The sequence below is a fragment of the Helianthus annuus genome, chromosome 17 (genome assembly GCF_002127325.2).
Source record: "Helianthus annuus cultivar XRQ/B chromosome 17, HanXRQr2.0-SUNRISE, whole genome shotgun sequence".
In the NCBI taxonomy this organism is placed as follows: Eukaryota; Viridiplantae; Streptophyta; class Magnoliopsida; order Asterales; family Asteraceae; genus Helianthus; species Helianthus annuus.
In genome coordinates this window covers 39,444,595-39,466,534 of record NC_035449.2, presented here as the reverse complement: position 1 = coordinate 39,466,534, position 21,940 = coordinate 39,444,595, and the positions used below count along the sequence as shown (strand labels likewise).

General features: G+C 35.7%; 1 protein-coding gene and 1 long non-coding RNA gene across 2 annotated transcripts; both read left to right on the top strand.

The window, feature by feature from the left end:
• Positions 1-12,627: 12,627 nt before the first annotated feature.
• Positions 12,628-14,832, top strand: LOC110922994 (UDP-glycosyltransferase 83A1). Its single transcript, XM_022167188.2, has 2 exons — positions 12,628-13,155; positions 13,786-14,832. Exons 1-2 carry the CDS (start codon positions 12,675-12,677, stop codon positions 14,676-14,678), a joined length of 1,374 nt encoding a protein of 457 aa, XP_022022880.1. The 5' UTR covers positions 12,628-12,674; the 3' UTR covers positions 14,679-14,832.
• Positions 14,833-16,177: 1,345 nt separating this feature from the next.
• LOC110922313 lies at positions 16,178-18,535 on the top strand. The gene is made up of 2 exons (XR_002583053.1): positions 16,178-16,481; positions 18,025-18,535. It is a non-coding gene; the product is annotated as an uncharacterized LOC110922313 (long non-coding RNA).
• Positions 18,536-21,940: the final 3,405 nt, after the last annotated feature.

Genomic DNA, 21,940 nt, shown 5'->3' with positions numbered 1-21,940 from the left:
ATGGTCAACCCGTTCGACCCATTTAAGAAAATACTTGCACGATCCATTTTCATTCATATAGACACTTTAATCACACCTTAACAATCCTAATAATTCACCCAAAACAACATATAGTGTTTAGGTAACGGGTATATGGACAATCATTCATGTTAAGTTCACCATACGCATTCTTTTCACTACTGCACTTTCTGTACAGCAGCTGTTCTCGACCCATTTTCGCCTCTATACGATCTGAATTAGCTCAATATGTTCACATGAAAAATGTAATATGCTCTGATAGCTTTCCAACCATATATCATATGCCTTAAACCGAGCTACGGTTGATTTTATACGAATTTTTCAAAACAGGTGCGCAACAATAATTACTTCCAATCAGCTTTGTAAATCTTTGGAATTATGAACTAAAACTCGACTTTACATCATCAATTCATGTTCACAATTTATGCTAAGCATCATAAACATGTTAGAGACCATATGATACAATAATTCTCACAAATTCTTACATAGAACATGAACCACATTGAAACTACACATGTGTGAATGTATGTGTGCATTAGCTAATGATTCAAGCATTTTAACAAACACTTGGCATGCATACAACTAATTAAGCATAATGTACAAGCATCATAACATAATATAACCCTTACATATCAACACCATCATGAACACCAAATTTCATAAATTTTCTATGCAACCTTCCTTTTAATTTGTTTCTAACTAACAATCCTTATCATGAACACTATCATACTTGATCATTAAACTAATTAACATAGAACTTCTACATAATCCTTCTCATCATGACACTTTCAAGTGGGTTTTCATATTCACTATTAAATTAGTCAAATTCAAGCATCAATCATGTTATATTGGTGTTTTCTAATCTTTATTCATACTAACTTCACAAAAGTTCATGGATTTATGAACACCCATCATGTTCAAAGTCATCAAACGCCCAAATTCTACTTACCTTGTGTTCAAGAATGCATAGATGATCAGAAAATTGAGACATGCATGGACTCAAAATCACATCTAGGGCTTTAATTTGCTGAATTTGTGATAATTAGGGGTTTTCCCCTTTTTCTTCTCCTGCTCTGATCGACACACACGCCCAGGTGTGTGATATTAGGGTTTTAATTTTTATTTTATATTTTAACTTTCCATTTATTACTTATCAACCCCTCATGATTGTCACTTATTCATAATTTGCCCAATTTCATATTCTTAGTTGTTTTAACCAAGCATTTAACTAGGTTTAATAACCTAGTTATTACATTTCGCGCTAAGTCATATAAGAACACATGGCAATTATATACATTCGGGTTTTGGGATGTTACAGATAGGCTTTGCAGCGCACCTATTCTCTCATTGCCAGAGGGCATGGACGATTTTCTAGTATATTGTGACGCATCGATACAGGGCTTGGTTGTGTATTGATGCAGCGTGATAAAGTTATTGCCTACGCTTATCGTCAACTCAAGGTTCACGAACGGAACTACACGACGCACGATTCAGGGCTGGGAGCTGTTGTTTTTGCACTTAAGATATGGCGACACTACCTGTACGGTACCAAGTGCACAACTTACACCGATCACAGGAGTCTCGAGCTTATCTTCAAGCAGAAGGAATTGAACATGCGTCAACAACGATGGGTCGAATTACTTAACGATTATGAATGCGCCATCAAGTACCATCCAGGCAAGGCCAATGTTGTGGCTGACGCTCTCATTCGAAAAGACACTCTACCGAGGCGTGTACGAGCCTTGCAGCTCACTATTCAGTTTGAACTTCCCGCACAGATACGAACTGCTCAGATGGAAGCATTAAAGCCTGAAAACGTCAAAGCTGAAGCCTTACGCGGCTCAAGGCAACGAATGGAACAAAAGGAAGACGACGCCTACTATGTAACAGGGCGTATTTGGGTCCCACTATATGGCGGATTATGGGAACTTGTGATGGATGAAGCACACAAGTCTCGCTACTCGGCACATCCAGGGTCGGATAAAATGTACCACGACCTCAAAACAACATATTGGTGGCCTAGCATGAAAGCCCACATCGCTACTTACGTTGGCAAGTGTTTGACATGTGCAAAAGTCAAAGTGGAGTATCAGAAACCAGCGGGCCTACTTCAGCAACCCAGGATACCGCAGTGGAAATGGGCAGAAATTTCCATGGATTTTGTTACTGGCCTGCCTAGATCTCAGCGTGGGAATGATACTATATGGGTGATCGTGGACCGACTCACCAAGTCTGCCCACTTCCTGGCTATTAAGGAAACGGATAAGTTCTCCACCCTCGCAGACGTTTATCTTAAAGAAGTTGTTTCGAGGCACGGGGTGCCCACCTCCATCATTTCGGATCGGGATGCACGATCCACCTCAGAACTTTGGCAAGCGATGCACAAAGCGTTTGGCTCTCATTTAGACATGAGCACAGCATATCACCCTCAGACGGATGGGCAGTCTGAGCGAACAATCCAAACTCTTGAAGACATGCTTCGGGCGTGTGTTATCGATTTCGGCAACGGCTGGGAAAAGCACCTCCCTCTGGTGGAGTTCTCATACAATAACAGCTATCACACCAGCATACAAGCCACTCCATTCGAGGCATTGTACGAGCGTAAATGCCGGTCACCTCTCTGTTGGGCAGAGGTGGGGGATAGACCGATTACGGGTCCAGAGATTGTAGTGGACGCCACAGAAAAGATTGCACAAATACGACAACGCATGGCGGCAGCACGCGACCGTCAGAAAGCCTACGCGGATAAGCGTAGGAAGCCATTGGAATTTCAGGTCGGGGACTGGGTTTTACTAAAAGTCTCACCCTGGAAGGGTGTCGTTCGTTTTGGCAAACGGGGCAAACTAAATCCGCGGTATGTCGGACCGTTCGAGATCATAGAGAAAATAGGCAAAGTGGCCTACAAGCTAAACCTACCAGCTGAACTCGGTGCAGTTCACAACGTATTTCACGTGTCGAATCTGAAGAAGTGCCTGTCAGATGAGACCCTCATAATTCCTTTTAAGGAACTCACTATCGACGAGCGGTTGCAGTTCGTCGAGGAACCAGTTGAAATCACGGACCGGGATGTTAAGGTCCTCAAGCACACTAGAATACCTCTTGTACGAGTTCATTGGAACTCCCATCGTGGCCCAAAGTATACCTGGGAACGAGAAGACCAAATGGAATGCAAGTATCCCCAGTTATCCGGAAACCATGCACCCACTACTAAGACTGAAGCTACTACTGCGGAATTTCGGGACGAAATTCCAAAGCAACGGGGGGATGATGTGACACCCCAGGAAAACCAGTAAATGATACAACTTAACTAGCTTCCTTAGTAACCGCATGCTAAATTTCGGGACGAAATTTCTTTCAAGTTGGGGATAATGTGACAACTCGAGTTTCCAAGGTTCCTACTCTATACGTTACTTGCTTTATGTTGTGTTTTGTGGTTGATACGTTGAAACTGTGAACCAGGATTTGTGTTAAGCTGTTGGTGTTGTTATGTGTTTAGTTTTATGTTGCTTATTACATGCTTGGATACACTCCCTACACGATGAACACACTACCTCATGAAAACACAAAAGGTGTTTTCGTATCCCGTATCCCGAATAGGTCTTGGCCCAACAAGTGGGATCGGCCCAAATGATGATCTTGATTGACAAACACAACCGACCCAAATGCCATGGTGTGTTTTGTAATAAATATCGGCCCACTTGATAAATGATAACCTAATTAAAAAAAAAAACAATGTTACGGAACCACTTCTCAAACATTGCAATTTCAACATAATAACCCTAACTTCTCTGCGTGCGACGGCTGTGAGATACCCCATTCGAAGCAGCCTCTTTTGAATCAATTTTGTGGTTAGTAATTATCTTTCTTTGTTAACCTTATAATACATAATTGTGATAGTGTATATGCTTAACATGTGAAGATTAAGTTTGTATGTGTATGATCGAGTGTTGTAATATGATAAGATGTAATCGGCTATGCGGTCATATGATACATGAATAAAGGGTAATTAATATGTTAGGGTTTATGAATGGATAATCAATGATTCACTGTTATAATGTGCTGATGAGATGTGAATATTTGGTGATGGTCCAATAGGAGTAAAGTGGTAAATGGTTGATTTCTATTCCATGTGAAGATGTCAGACTTTTGTATGAATAATCTTATCACTTTTTGACTAAACAAAATTGCCATGTGAAATCAATAATTGTCTTTGATTGAAACAAGAATAATTTCCTGACTCAAACCCACTAATCCCCATTAGTATTGGACCTTTCAAAATAAATACATGGTCCGAAATCAAGTAGTGATTAGGCAACAGTTAAACCATATCTTAATTGAAAGATGGCCGACAACTTTTTTTTTATTAACTTCCATTCGGCCGCTATTGATAAAGGTTGAATGATGAATTATGTTGTTGATTTGTATGACCACACACTGACGTCAAGAGCACACAAGTCTTTTTTTTGGATTAAATATTTGGGGTGGGAATGTCGCATTGGGCCACACTTATTAGCCGAACCACACACAATTACCCATAACCGGTTAACCGGAAACTCGAGTATGTGCTGGGCCGCACCGATCATTGCGGTGCTGGGCCATTCAGTTACTCGCACCCGGAAGCCTGGTCACCCATTGACTATTTGGGCCTTACATAAGTAATGGGCTGCACCCTCGGCTTCAAGCAGACGAACATGTTTAATATTGGGCTTGTAGTGTGTGCGAGTAAATCCTGTATGTATGTGGTAGTATGTTCGACCTATTACATGTTGAGTGATTATTCAATGTCACTAGGTGAATGGATTTAACTGGCGTGAGTTAAATTACATGTGTACATTACATATACAATAAATGTGCTTTATGTGAACAACGAATACGTGAGCTAATTGTACGTGAAAGATGTGGTTCATGTGCATGTAGAACTTACTGTTATTGGTAACCCTTTTCTAGGGCGTGGTTGTCCAACTGATAAACAAGATACCTTAGCATACCGAGCAAACCAAGGTGAGTTCACACCCTTACTAAGGCATGAGATTCCCGGGGCTTGGGAATGGGTTTTAAAGGAATAAGGTTGAATAGATTCGTATTGACACTATTACTAGACTACCATACCATCGTCCTCGGTTGTGCAGGACACATACGTGCAATCTACGTACACATATACTTACTACTATCCTCGGTTGTGAAGGATACTTATACATACTACTATCCTCGGTTGTGAAGGATACTTATACATACTACTATTCTCGGTTGTGAAGGATACTTATACATACTACTATCCTCGGTTGTGAAGGATACTTATACATATTACTATCCTCGGTTGTGAAGGATACTTATACTTACTACTATCCTCGGTTGTGAAGGATACTCACGTAAAACCTACGTGTATTTATACTTACTACTATCCTCGGTTGTGAAGGATACTTATGGTTACGAATAGTCTAGTGGTTATACAACATGGGAAGCCCCCACCAGTAGAACGTACTATCGGCCCAGTAGAGCCACATCTTACATACGAACCTTCTATTACGCATTTACTTTCTGTGAACTCGCTCAACTAGTTGTTGATCCTCTGTTACATGCCTTGCAGGTCGTTAGACACATGGAGCTTGCACAGGGAGGAGCTGGTCGTTGTGGGCTTGGATCGTGATTACCTTATTAAACACTTATGACATTTCGTACTTGATTATGTTGGGTTTTGATTATACGCTTCCGCTTAACAGTGTTAACTTACTTATGGTTTTGGAACACCTTTCATATGGATTTGATTTGGTTTAATGGCAAATACTTTTAATATATATATTGTTCTATATGATTGGTGGCTTGATCCTGGTCAGTCACGCTCCCAAGCGGTGATACTCCGCAGGTGGATTTTGGGGGTGTGACAACCCTTTTAGAGGTTTATTACCCACATAAATACCAACACATAACTACTTTTGATTCGACAATTCACTGGACCATTCGTGATTTATCGCAAAGTAAATCGTTAGTTACGACGGATTGACTTTTAAGCTAAACTAAGCAAAAACAAGGCCATAGAAGGTTTGGCATACTTACAGAGACTTAGAGCACGACTTAGAATTATAGAAGAACACTTGGGAGCTTCAGGAATGAGCAGAAGATGTGTTTTGAGGTGTGATGAACTTATGCACAATGTAGGCCTATTTATAGTGAAAAAATGACCTCTAGATCATTACAACTCAGGCTACAAGTGAGTATGGATGTTCAGCAGGTGTCCTAAGGTGCTAGGGGTCAGGTAGAGGGCACCCATGCCTCATTGATTGCTCACAAGTTCGTCTACAAGCCAAATCATTGAATCTGCCCATACTTTCTGCATCTGTATGGTTCACGCGGCCCGCATGGAAGATCAGGCAGACTTGTACGCGGGTCGCCTGAGTTTTCATAACAGAACGCGTAATTGCAGAAGGCTTGCGGCCCGCTTAACTTATGTGTAACCTTTACGCGGCCCGCGTTAGGTTTATTTTTCAAGATTTTTGAATCTTTTATAATCATGACTAAATCTTTGTAATTAATAACGAAATCTTCGGTAATTAATAACCTGACCTTTCGGGTTTGAAGGGGTAACTTTGCGATTTGGCCCTCGATTATTTACAACTAAGGGCCTCGTGTTATTTACCCGCATTGTTAAGTCCCCGGTTAGTTTGTTAATTATTCGGAAAGCTTTAACTTTCATTGTTGACGCTTTTAACCCTTCTCATACGAATTTGATCATAACTTTCTCGTTTTAAAAACGGAACTTCGCGGAATTTATACAGTACATTCTAGTGAGCGTATTTTACTATTACAAAGCCTCGGGTACGTCAAAGGGTCACTCAGAGGTATAATTAAACATGTTGACACAGTTAACCCCTGCAGCTTGTAATCTCTCACTTTCTTCCGCGTTTCGCTTCCGTACAATCCATGATTTATTCGTTTGAAGGTACGAGCATCGTTTAGGTTTACTATACAGTATACTTACCCTTTTTTGACATTTATAACCCTCGAATTTACATACTTTCAAGGTTTGTCAACTTTAGTCCTTTATTTAATATTAAATGCCACGTGTAACTCAAGACACGTGTCAATACATTATTGGACACAAAATTTCGAGGTGTTACATTTTTCTTTCGAGGATTTTTATCTTTAGAACTGATTGGTCTACCACGTTTTAGGCGTGCATTAGACTCATTACCGATATGTAGTTGTCCTTATGGGACACCTATTTTAATTGGAGCATTAACAGCTGGTATATGTGACTTAGTCACTCTCTTTGGGTCAGTGAATGCGTCTGGTAATTGATTTGCTAATCCTTGTAAATGAATTATCCTTTGAACTTCTAGTTCACATTGTTTAGTTCGAGGATCAAGATGAGATAATGATAATTCATTCCAAATAATACTATTATCCAGCTGCTTTTTGTCTCCCCCTAATGTTGGGAATGTTGATTCAACAAAATGACAATCACTAAATCGAGTTGTAAATAAATCACCCGTTGTAGGTTCTAAATACTTAATGATCGATGGCGCTTCATACCCAACATATATTCCTAACCTCCTTTGAGGCCCCATCTGTGTGCGTTGTGGTGGAGCGATTGGAACATACACAGCACAACCAAAAATCCTTAGATGGGAAATATTTGGTTCCTGACCAAGAACCAACTTTAATGGGGAGGAAGTATGATAACTCGTTGGCCTGATGCGAATTAGTGTTGCTGCATGTAAAATTGCATGTCCCCAAGCAGATGCTGGTAGTTTTGATTTCATAATCATTGGTCTTGCAACCATTTTAAGTAGCTTGATAAGCGATTCAGCAAGCCCATTTTGTGTATGTACATGAGGTATAGGAAGCTCTACATTTATCCCAATAGACATGCAATAATCATTAAATGTTTGGGATGTAAATTCACCAGCATTGTCTAATCGAATATTCTTGATGGGGTAATCGGGAAAATGTGCTCTTAGCCTTATTAATTGAGCAAGTAGTCGTGCAAATGCCATATTACGACTTGATAGTAGGCACACGTGTGACCATCTAGTTGATGCATCAATTAGGACCATAAAATATCTAAATGGTCCACTAGAAGGATGTATAGGTCCACAAATATCCCCATGTATTCTTTCCAAAAAAATCAGGGATTCAGTCCCCACCTTCATTGGTGATGAACGAGTAATCAACTTCCCTTGTGAACATGCAACACATGTAATATCCTTGGACTGAAGAATCTTATGGTTCTTCAAAGAATGCCCAACTGAATTTTCTATAATTTTTCGCATCATTGTTGATCCGGGATGGCCTAACCGGTCATGCCATATGATAAAATTTTCTTGGTCTATAAACTTCTTGTTTATGACTGCATTTGATTCAATTGCATTAATTTTAGTATAATACAAACCAGAGGCAAGTGCAGGCAACTTTTCTAAAACATGCTTTTTACCCGAACTAATATTTGTGATATGAAGGTACTCATCATGTCCCTCAGATGTAGTCTCAAGATGATATCCGTTTAAATGAACATCTTTAAAACTTATTAGATTTCTTTGAGACATTGGGGAAAATAACGCATTGGTTATTTTAAATGGTGTTCCACCTGGCAACACTACATAAGCTTCTCCAAAGCCTTCAATTAATTTTGATTTACCAGATATAGTACCAACATTTGCCTTTTTCATGGTTAAAGTAGAGAAATAATTCTTTTTCTTAAGAATTGTATGCGTTGATGCGCTGTCTATTAGACATATATCTTCTCCATTAATAGGAAATCTTAGTTAAACACTCCATATGCTTCAAAACAAAACAAAATCATATAAATAAAATGTCCAACATGCTTCAAACATAACAAATCCCAAAAACAAAACTCAAACAAAATGTCTTAAAGAAATGAAGGAAATAACATCACTTAAAAACTAATAATTCATATGTAAGGAAAATTGCAAGCATCCAACTGGGTCGTATCAGCCACGATATCACCAGAATCCAAGTTAGTTGGCTCAATAAGGAAATCATCATAATCCAAATTAGTTGTATCATTATGGTCTTTATGACCATCATTGACATCAACATTTGCAACCTCATATGTAAAATTTGTCTCTATTCCTTTTGCTTTGTCTTTGATGGATTGTTGATAAAGTTCCACCAAGTGTTCGGCCGTACGACAAGTCTTCGACCAATGATTGTTACTTCCACATCGGTAACATGCATTCGATGTAGATCCCACCTTCTTTTTATTTTTTTCATCACTGGTTTTATTTTCATTATTATGCCACTTTTGGTGGGTCCCTTTGTTTTTAAACTGAACACTGTGATAATTTCTTCGGCCACGTCCACGACCATGACCACGACCACGACCACGATGATAACCTCGACCACGTCCGTAACTTTCACTTTGGCCATTATATGTTGCCACATTAGCTTCAGGGATTGAGGTTGCTCCAACTGGACGAGTCTCATGATTTTTCATTAAGAGCTCATTGTTTTGCTCGGCCACAAGCAAACATGATATTAACTCACTATATTTGGTGAAACCCCTTTCACGATATTGTTGTTGTAGTATCACATTTGATGGGTGAAAGGTTAAGAATGTTTTTTCCAACATTTACTTATCAGTAATATTTTCACCACATAGAATCAATTGTGATGTGATTCTAAACATTGTCGAGTTGTACTCGCTTATAGACTTAAAGTCTTGCAACCTTAAATTGATCCACTCGTAACGAGCTCTTGGTAATATTACCGTTTTCTGGTGGTCATACCTTTCTTTCAGGTTGATCCAAAGGACAAGTGGATCCTTGATAGTGAGATACTCACTTTTCAAAGCCTCATGAATATGATAGCGTAAAAAGATCATGGCTTTTGCCTTATCTTGGGTACTTGCTTTATTTCCTTCTTTAATTGTTTCACCCAGATTATTGACATTCAAATGTATTTCAGCATCCAATACCCATTTTTTCCCAGTAATATTTAAAGCCATAAATTCAAGCTTTGCAATTTTTGTCATGATAGAACTATATTATAAAAAGAAAAAAAACATATTAATTACTACATATCAAACTTAAACAACTTATATATACAATGATGATTATTGAGACAACAATATCACCGATTACAACAATAAAATAATTTAGATTTCAATTTAGTCAATGAATACATAATTATTGTCCCAAAATTATTATAATTACAGAATGGATAATTTATTAATCACCTAGAAGCAAAACTAAAATCTTCTATGTACATGTAAATATTTCCTTATGTTCTAAACCTACTCATCTTTGTTACTTGTCATACCCCTATAAAAAAACCTTTATTTTTATTAAAAACAAACAGTATTTGTAAATCGTCAATATCATTAATGACATAACTTGTGATAAAATTTCGTTTTTCCTGTACATAATCTATGAATTTATATATTACATAAACTATGATTTAATCTATCTATTTTCTAATAGTAGATGATGATGAATGCATGTGTTTTTAAGTTATAGAACACACCTGAATATAGATAACACAATTTACAGTATGCATCTCTTTTAATAAACATGAACATCGCAATTACCACACTATAAATAAGCAACATGTTGTTGCTTTATATGTTTGTACCCTATGCATAGGGTGTTTCCCAAAAAAAAAACTTAATTTTTCACTTACAACCTATAAGTTTTTTATCTTTTACATTTTAACCTTTCAAATTTTTTTTTTACTTTGAACCCTGAAACTTTTCATCTTTTACAATTTAACACAAACACTTTTTTCTGTTCAACTTTAGTCCCTCATACTTTTATCTTTCACGAGTTATTCGTTTTATTGCGAGTCAACACGACGCAACGTGCATGGGTGTTCAATGTTTTTTCGTCTATTTATTTTAGTTTGACAGGCCCCGTCGCAACGCGTCTATTTTTCTCCGTTTGACAAGTTTATCACAACGCGGAGGTCCCAGATGAACTTAGGTATTCTTTTCTACGTTTTACATTACGTCTAACTTTTGCATTAACATGACGCAATAGGTGTGCTTGGTTCAACAATTTTACGTCTGTTTTTCATTCGATGTTATTTATTCCTTTTTTATTTATTTTCTTTTTAAAAGCTTTTCTGATGTTGGTGGTTGCTGGCAATGGTGTGGCATTAGTGCTACTTGGCATGATTTTTACGAACGTATTTAACCTATTAAGTTTTCTATTAATAATTTGTTTCGAGTTTACCCCTATACCTCCTTTACTTAAAAAAATATTTTTTACGTGCATATTTTTTTATGTATGTGTTGGTATGAATTCAATTTGCACTACGTTTTGACGTAAACTTTTTCTGAAAACGAGCTAGGTCAAATATAATACGTTTTCCTATAAGAAACCCATTTTTAAGAACATATTTTTATGTACGTTTCGGTATAAATTGAAGTTGGTGTATATTTTGACGTAAACTATTTTGGGAAACGAGTCAGGTCAAATATAATATGTTTTCGTGCTTATTTTATGAATGTTTTGTAAAATTAGTTTCGAATCGAGTGAAGTCAAATCAAAGTTTCTTTTTTTTCGTTTTTTTCAAAAACTCTAATTAATCTCTTTTAGTTATACGTGTCAACTTTTCCGTTACATGTGTTACGTTTTTTATGTATGAGTCGGGTCACATATAATACGTTATGATTGTACGATATAAATTTGATTTACTTTATGTTTTGATCCAATCACAATGCTTATATAGGTTACATTGAGTTCAATCGGAAATGTCGAAACACGCGTTTTCATATGATTAACGCATCACATAACGTTTGGACTAATCCATTCGATTTTTGGAACGTACCCGCGCGGCAACGCGTGCGGGTCTTATACCTAGTTAGGAAAAAAAAAATGAAATAAAAAAAATGTACTTCATCCGTAGAAAATTCTAACCATTTGTATGTATGAAAGTGACGTTGAGTTTTAACCTCAATATACATCTAGAATGTATTTTACGAAATAATAATTTACCTTTTACAAATATTATAAGATCATGATCATATTAAAATAATTAGAGCCAATCTATGAAAGTTCTAACCATGAAATTCCCTTCCGTCTCATGATCAGTCTTTCTTTATTTTAATATATTTATGTATTAAGTTCACCGCATATTTTCATTGGTGGATGAATTAAGTAACCAATATCAACTACATACGTTTCTTACATTCTTTTTTTTTAAATTTCTTACGTGAACCACCATACACACGCATGCAGTGTGTGTATGGTTTTCAATACATAACCATAAACAATTAAAATATTTAACCCAAAAGTATATCAATTATAATATAGGTTATTCAAGGATATTAAAAAGAAGAATACCTTACAATGGTGTGATCCAAAGCAATCGTGCTGATAACGTGTTATGAACAAGTCTAATAGCAAGAAGATGAGAATAGATATTGGGAGAGAAAAGATGTTTATTATTAATGGTGCATCTTTTACATTAGAATACATTGAGTATTTATAAGGGGAAAAGGCTTGGAGAACAAGTTGGACTATATTAGGAATTGATAATCATAATATCTTTAATTATTTATAACATAAATAAATTAGTTAGAATCTACAAGGTCGTTTCTGCCTATAAAAATGAAGTGACAGAAGTATAGAACCATCAGCATTTCTTAAAAACTCCCAAAAAAAAAAAAAAAAAAAAAAAAAACCTACTTAACACTCATGGCAAAACCTCACGTTGTGGTGATACCTTATCCCGCACAAAGCCATGTAATTGCTACAATGGAGCTTTCTCAACGGTTAGTCCAGCACGGAATCAGAGTTACGTTTGTCAACACAGACTTTAACCACAAGCTCGTGACCAGCAATTGGTTAGACAAAGAGAGTTTTGGGGATCTGTTGCAGATGGTCTCGATCCCAGATGGTTTAGAACCATGGGAGGACAGGAGTGACCTTTGTAAGTTGACCCTGTCAATAATGCAAACCATGCCCCACAAGCTTGAAGAACTAATAGAGACTATTAACAAAGAAGAGGGCAGTAAAGTTAGTTGTGTTATTGCTGATGATTGCATGGGATGGGCCATAAAAGTGGCAAAGAAGATGGGGATTCGAAGAGCAGCCTTCTGGCCTGCCTCAGTTGCTACATTGGCCTCCATGTTGTCCTTTCAGAAATTGATTGATGATGGGATTATAAACGAGAAAGGTGAGACATATATGATTGATTATATATAGCTGACAATTTTGACGCATTTAGTTAATCATTAGGATTACACTGTTTCATCACTATACACAAGTACAAAAACAACCTATAATAGTACATATATTACATATCATAACAAGTGGAGTACATAGTACTTGTTGTCGTGCATAAATCACCTTTGATTTACTTTTTTTAGAACGGCTAACAGTCTAACACACATGCAAACACTCTAATTCAACTCTTAATTCAATACCTCTTCTTTAGAACGGCTAACAGTCTAAGACACATGCAAACCCTCCACCTTACGGGGAGACGGGAGAGACACCACTTTACACACCTTAATACCAATAGCCCTTTGGTCGAAAAATTATCTAAAAAGAAAACAAGTCAAATGGGTTGAAAGTCAACCAAATTTAATTTAAATACACGACGTAAACAATACTGCTTTAGTAATGACTATCTTAATTAACTTAGCGGCTTGATCAAGCCTACATAGTTTGTTTCATTTCAGCCCAAGCTTAAAATGACTCATTTCAACCTAAACTCATTACATGTATATGACTATCTTCTTATGTTTCATCAAATAAGACTCTAAGATGTTAATTTAATTATTTTTTTTAAACTTTTATGTAGGCACACTTCTGAAAGAGCAGATAATTCAGCTATCAGAAACCATGCCGCCTATGAAATCTGAGAACCTTTGTTGGGTGTGCTTTAAGGATGTAGCTACCATAGAAGCCATCTTCCTACTTGTAAAAGAAGCTGAAGAGGCTTCTAGATTAACAGAATGGTTTATATGCAACTCTACTACTGAGTTGGAGGCTGCAGCATTTTGCCTGTTCCCGAAGTTGTTGCCGATAGGCCCACTTCTGGCAAGCAATCGACTGGCTGACCAGGTAGGTCACTTCTGGCAAGAGGACCGAACCTGCTTAACATGGCTTGATCAACAACAACCATGTTCTGTCATTTATGTTGCATTTGGGAGCTTCACTCTTTTCAACCAAACTCAGTTTGAGGAATTGGCACTCGGTCTTGAACTTAGCAACAGACCATTCTTGTGGGTGGTGAGACCGGGTATGACCAAGGAGACTACTTCTAATTATAATTATCCAGATGGATATATGGAAAGAGTAGGCGCCCGAGGAAGAATCGTGAGTTGGGCACCACAACAGAAAGTCCTAGCTCACCCTTCAGTAGCATGTTTCATGAGTCACTGTGGTTGGAACTCTACAATAGAAGGTGTCACAAACGGACTTCCTTTTCTGTGTTGGCCATACTTTGCTGATCAATTTCACAATGAGAGTTACATTTGTGACATCTGGAAGACTGGATTACGGTTGGAAAAAGATGAAGCAGAAATCATTACTCGAGGAGAAATAAGAACCAAAGTGGAGGAGTTGCTCAACGGCGAAACATACACAGGTAAGGCGTTGGATATTAAAGAAAAGGTTACAAGAAGTGTTAGAGAAGGGGGTTGCTCACACAGAAACCTTAACAACTTTATTGATTGGATTAAAGACAAATGAAGATATATTAATATGCGATATGCCATATTACTATGAAACCAAATTACATCAAACCCGTAAACTCTTTATTCTCTTGTTAAGTTCTAATAATTAATGCTTAGAAATTTCTACCATGACATATTTCATGTATCAATAAATTGAAGTGTTGTTATTAGAGCGTGGTCTAGCTTGGTATTGATTATGTAGCGCTTTCCTGGTCCTGGATCTGGATGTTATTTCTAGAGGGTTTAAGGAATTCTAGTTGCCATTAAAAATGTGTGTGTATACATATACAGTGAAAATGTAAAATACAATTTTTCTTAACGTGCGATGGTACGATATGAAATTACACATGTTATACAACTCAAAATGCTAATCACGCATGAAATTACACATGTTATACAACAACATCACTACCGTAAGCAGCACATATCTCAAACCAACTATGATGATTAGTTATCTATTAACGACTAAGTTTCAAGCCCTAGGCTAATGGACGTTAATATACCCTAGAGATAGTAAATATTGAAACAGACATGCATAACCTCGTAAAAAGATCAATATTACCACACAATTGTACGCATAACCTCACAGAAAGATCAATATTACCACACAACTAACATCATAACCAATTTCGACAAATGCATCATAAGAATTTAACCATACTTTAATACAAAAATCACACAAGCAGAAAATCAGTCATCAATGATAAACAAAACATCATATCATCTTATTTAGGATAGTTCTAATAAGTTTAGCCAAACATGAAAAACATATTCAACAAGAATAGGGTCGTTCAAACTGTTCGACACTTGTTCGGAAATTATTCAAAAATGCTCTGTAAGACACATAAAAATTGAAAACTCTAACATAATAAATATCAAATTATTATATCCAGTTTATAAAACAAGTTTAGTACTTCGCAAAAGTTGATAGAAAGATTATCATCAAATATATAATGTTATATTAAATAAAGTTATTGAAATTGTACCGTGCTAAAAATACTTATATATATATATATATATATATATATATATATATATAGGGCATGGATCTACAGAAAACTTATTTCTACTAAGAAAACCTAGGAAACCCAATCTAGACCATTGATCATGATCATCCAATGGCTCATAAAATTTGAAGCATTTTTGAATTAAATTAAATAGAGTGGTAAAGTCAAAAAGGTACTTCAAGGGCATATGGGTAAAATTACCTATGATATTATGACATTTTATATATTATATTCATATTGATTAGACATGATGATATGAAAAGGAGAGAGAAGCACAATTACCTATAACCAAGACTCCCATTTCTCTCTTTCTCTCTCATACCTTCATTCTCTCTCTTCTTTATTGTTGTCACCATCACCATCATCATTGTTTCTCTTTCTTCTTTCTTCTTTTCTTTGAGAATTCAAAAAAACTTCTGTGCATTCACCATCATCATCATCCCTTCTCTCACCCTCTCTCTTTCTTCATGTTTCAATCACCAAGAACACACACAAGTGTGTATGAGAGAATCGTTATTGTTAAAACTCCTTCGTGTTCATGAAGAACACCAAGAACACACACACAAGTGTGTGAGAAAGAAGCAGGCCTGAATCATTCGGTTGCATATGTTTCTAGAGAGAGAAAGTTATTAGAACACCAAGACCAAGAACACACACAAGTGTGTGAGAGAGAAGCAGGTCAGAAATCATTTGGTTCATGGGTTTTTAGAGAGAGAAAGTTGTTAGAACGCCAAGAACACACACACACAAGTGTGTGTGAGAGAATCATTTTTGAAGATCTTCATCGTGTTCATCAGACGGGTCTAGATCCGGTTAGTGTTCTACTAATTGCAAGAACACACTTGATTTTTTTGTTAAAAAGGTTGTCAATAACTTTTTGTGTGCTCAAAGTGTTCTAGTAATGGGTTAATGTTCATGTATTTTGCAGGTTTTTGTTTTTATGTTAAAATGATTTTTAGTTTTTTGATATTTTCAGTTTGTTGACCAATAATTTATGGGTTGGGTTTGTGTTAGGTTTTATAAATTGGATTTGCTTTATTTTGTTTTCTGTTTTTTGTTTAAATTGGGCATCCCAATTATTGGTAGATAATTAGTTTGAAAATCGATAATTGTTACAGTAAAGGTTTCAAAATGTTGTTGGTTAAGTTGTTCTTTTTTTTATAATTAGTGTTAAATGTTTCAAATTTTTGCAGGCATAACTAGTTACGTATGTTACATTTCTGCCAGCTAGATTCTAAACTGTTTGTCCTGTATGTTGTAACATATGTTACACTTTCGGACAATATATGGTGCATACATTGTGTTACACATTTTGTTTTGATATGAGTGGATATTGAAATGGTGAATGGTAATTGTTGTATCCTCATCTTAGCAAGTACTCTTTTGCTGACTACTAATATTTGTGTTTTTCATTTCTTGGGCAGGACTGGGAATGGGAAGAAACCTAACAAAACATTATGTGTTTACAAATCTATATCATTTTAAATGGGTTGAAATGTTATTTTAAATGGGTTGTTAGTTGAAATGTCTTGCTGGCATAATTAGCTACATATGTTGTAATAATGTTACACGTGTTACTTATGTTAAAACCAGCCCTTTCTTGGACATAAAAAGGAGCTACACATATGTAACACATGTTTGTAACGTGTGTTACACTGGAGGGTACCTTTGATGTTGTACAGAAGTTACCCTCCAGTGTAACACATGTTACAAACATGTGTTACATATGTTCAACCTCTTTGTTACCAAAAATCGGGGCTGCACATATGTAACACGTGTTACAACAGGTTTTTACCTACTTGCACGTCTCTATTACAAATGGATGAAAAACAGTTTTTTTTTAAAACATCCACGGTGTAACACTTGTTTATTTGAAAGTTCTTAAAACAACTGCTGTAACACGTGTTATAATCCCATCTTCAACGTAAAGATACATCCAGTGCAACACGTGTTACAAAAGGAAATTACCTACTTACACATCTCTATTACGTTGATTTAAACAGTTATTTAAAAACATCCACTTTGCAACACTTGTTTATTTGAAAGTTCTTAAAACAACCGTTGTAACACGTGTTACAACTTTTTTAGTGTTGTGCATTTTCCTTTTTATTATCTCATCTTCAGCTTGAAGATACATCCAATGCAACACGTGTTAGGTTTGTTACGTGTTACAAAAGGTTTTTACTAAATGTAATAGTAAGTTTAAATGTTAAAATGTTTTTTTTTAAGATTGGCTGTTAAATGTTAAAATATATAAACTTCATAATTTATTCGGAATATCTCGTTTATTTTACAAATAACTCCGGAAATATTACTTGTGCTATTATGTATTTACTATGGCGGTTGTATTTGCAGGAGTGAGGAGAATGACCAGGTCCGTGACGGGTAGGCTGGCTAATAAGCGAAAGCAGAACGATAAAGAAACAGAACGATAACGAAAGAAGGTAGATGGAGAAACCGATGAAGAATGGGAACAAGAAGTCGATGAAGGGCAGGTGGTGGGTACCTTTGACGTTGTACAGAAGTTACCCTCTAGTGTAACACATGTTACAAACATGTGTTACATATGTTCAACCCCTTTGTTACCAAAAATCGGGGCTGCACATATGTAAGACATGTTTGTAACTTATGTTACACTAGAGGGTAACACATGTATGATCATTTTTGGATCATTTGTATATATTTAAGTCTGTATAAACCTACAACATTGATACCCCCAAAAAGGTTACACATGTTACGATAGAATGGGAAATGTGTGAAATGGCGTTTGTCAGTAAAACATATAACTTGTAAGGTGATACGACTGTATCTTTAAAACATGTTTACCTATAAGTACTTACATGTTACAGGTTGTATCTTTAAAACATGTTTAAACTGGAAACAGGAAACACTTGCAATGTATAAAGCAGAGTTACAGAAGATGTAACATGTGTAAAACTGGAAACACTTGTGTAACATTTTGGTGTAACACATTTTACAGGTTGTATCTTTAAAACATGTTTACCTATAAGTACTTACAAAATATAAAGCAGAGTAGGAACACAACTTTTAAGGATGTTACATACATTGTAGAGAAGATGTTACATGTGCACACACAATTAACATGTGTAACATCACGACAAGTGTCATGTGTGATATTTTTTTGTTACCCTAGGGTGCTAAACGTATTACAACGTTCATAACACACGTAAACTTATACTAACATCCGTCCCTATGTCCACAGATGATATAGAACATACTCCACGTTACCATATTTACTAGTATTCTAATGGCACTAAATTGTGGACACCGAATGTCAACGAGCAATATCATCCTATTATTGTTAAATCATACGTCACACTGGAAGAACTTCTTGCCATGTGTAAGGCTTATAACCAAGAAGCTGGGTTCAATGTAAAAAATATACGTTAATTTAGTTTTTTTTATCTACTAATAACATTGTTAATAACAAGTCTAGGTACTTATGTAACATGAAGTGTATCGTTTGTCCCTTTAATTTGTTACACTAGTCTCATATACTTATAGTTACATATATTACTTGTTTGTTCATTGATATGACATTTTGGATGATGTAATGTTGTTACATATGTAATTTTGCTAAGTTTAAATTGACACCAAAGGGGCTGACATATGTAACACATGTATAGCAATCTTACACATGTTACATATAGGTGTTACATGTGTTACAACGTCAAGGTTACACATGTTACATATAGTTGTTGCATCCAAAAAAAATTGCCTTCACAACAACATCCGTATTCATCCAAATATTGGCATACTAACAATGAAAATAAAAATAAATTTTATATCAATAGTTGTAATGCTTCTAAAAATGGTCTTCTAAAAATTGCCTTCACAACAACACCATCGTCACCACGAAAACCTGATGATGCGTTGTAATCCTTCCGCGGGTTTTGCTTCTTGATAACCATCTTCATCTTGAACACAAAACATCTTTCCACCTATGAACAAAACAAGTACATCAATATTAAATATTCTATAGTTAAAACTTATTAATCTTCTATGTAACATGTGTAACGTGGCTATACATGTGTTACCTCTCTAGTGTAACACATGTTACAAACATGTGTTACATATGTGCACCCCCCCTTTGTGTCCAAAAAAGGGTTGGGGTATCTATAAGTAACTTGCATAATGTTGTTACTACATATGTAGCTAATTATCCCACGAAAAAAACTAGGACTTTTTATTTGTAAAATAAACGAGATATTCCGAATAAATTATGAAGTTTATACGTTTTAACATTTAACAGCCAATCTAAAAAAAACAATAAGCTGGTCTCATATACTGGGTGTAACACATGTAACACCCTATATACAACATATGTAACCCGCAGTGTAACACGTGTTACAACATATATGACAAACAGTTTAGAAATTTTAGCATTAATCTTCGTAAAAATAACAATATACTCTGTACAAACAATTTAGAAAGTCAACATTAATCTTCGTAAAAAATATCAATATACTTTTCGCATAAATGTAGCTGATAGAAATGTAACATATGTAACAAATTATGCCAGTAAAAAACACGAATTTCTATTTGTAAAACAAAACCGATATCCGATTAAATTATGAACTTTCTAAAGGTAATGAAAATGTAATATCGGAGTGAATTTATTCAAAAAAACAACTAAAAAACAAAGAAATTTGAAACATACATCGTAAAAATTTTGGATTTTCAAACTAATTATCTACCATCAATGGTGATGCTGAATTTAAACAAAACTAGAACACAAATTAAACCAAATCCAATTCATAAACCCTAAAAAAACCCAGCTCACCCACATCCCCCTCCCCCCCCCCCCCCACACACACACAAGTCCAACTAAAAGCAATCATTAACTCAAAATCGTTGGACAAACAATTTAGAAATTTAACTTTAATCTTCATAAAAAAATCAATACACTTTGAAGAGAGAAATACAACATACAAAAATTTCTTATAGATCTTGATTTAAAAATAAAATAAACAAACTAGCTCTGTTTTTAAATCTACCAAACGTTATACAAAGTATAAATCTAAACAAATTACATAAATTAACAAAAGTAAGATCTTTAAACCTGTTTCTCTCTCACACACTTGTGCGTGTGTTCTTGGTGTCTAGGTGAACAACAGGAAAATTGTTATCTCTCCTTCCAAAACATTAGCTTTCTCTCTCTAAAAAACAGAAACAAAGATGTGAAATGACACCGAGCTTCCTTTTCTTTGAGAGCTTTGATGGTGGCTTCGATCTTCAATGGTGGCTTCGATCTTCAGATTTCAAGGTTGGAAGGGATGGTGGCTTTGATCTTCGATCTTTGAGAGCTTTGATGGTGGCAGAGCTTTGATGGTGGCTTCGATCTTCATATTTCAAAGGTTGGAAGGGATGGCTTCGATTTTCGATCGTCGTCTTCTTCCCTCTCTTAAATCTCTCTATCTCTACCTCCTGAACTCTCTCACACACACTTGTGTGTGTTCTTGGTGTTTATTTTGAAACATGGAGAGAGAGAGAGAGAATGAATGATGATGATGATGGTGAATTTACAGAAGAAGAAGAAGAAAGAGATAGAATAATATATTTTGAATTCTAAAAGAAGAAGAAAGAAGAAAGAGGGAGAATGAAATGATGGGTAATAAATGAGTTGATGGGATGGGGAAGAAAGTGAAATGATAGCTTGATCAAATGACCAATATGCCCTTTTAACATGTGTTTTAAAAAGATGATGTGGATCAATCTTGACCACACAATTAAGGTTTGCCAAGTTTTCTTGATTAAATGGGTTTTCCATAGATACTTAGCCTATATATATATATATATATATATATATATATATATATAGGGGAAGGTTTAAATGAGAACGCTAAATATTGTGAGAACCGTGAGAACAAATGAAATAACCGCGAGAACTTGGTCAAAAACAATTCAAATTCAAAAATTTTTTCTACACTTATCATTATTATTCGAATACAATGTTAGAAATTTAATTTACACGTTTAAATTTACGTGAATTCGTAAATAAAGAAAAATTACACACGTGTAAGTTTGCCATTTACACATGTGTAAATCTGTTATATTTACACATGTGTAAAAAATCTAAAAAAGAGTAATTTTGAAAGGAGAAATGAATTATTTGATGTTGTAAATTCTTTTTTTGTTGTTGTATCTTAATTACAATGAGGTTTGTATTAAAAAAAATTGTTTTGATTGGTTTTTTCATTCGTTCTCACGGTTCTCGCAATATTTAGCGTTCTCAAGATAACCCTCCCCT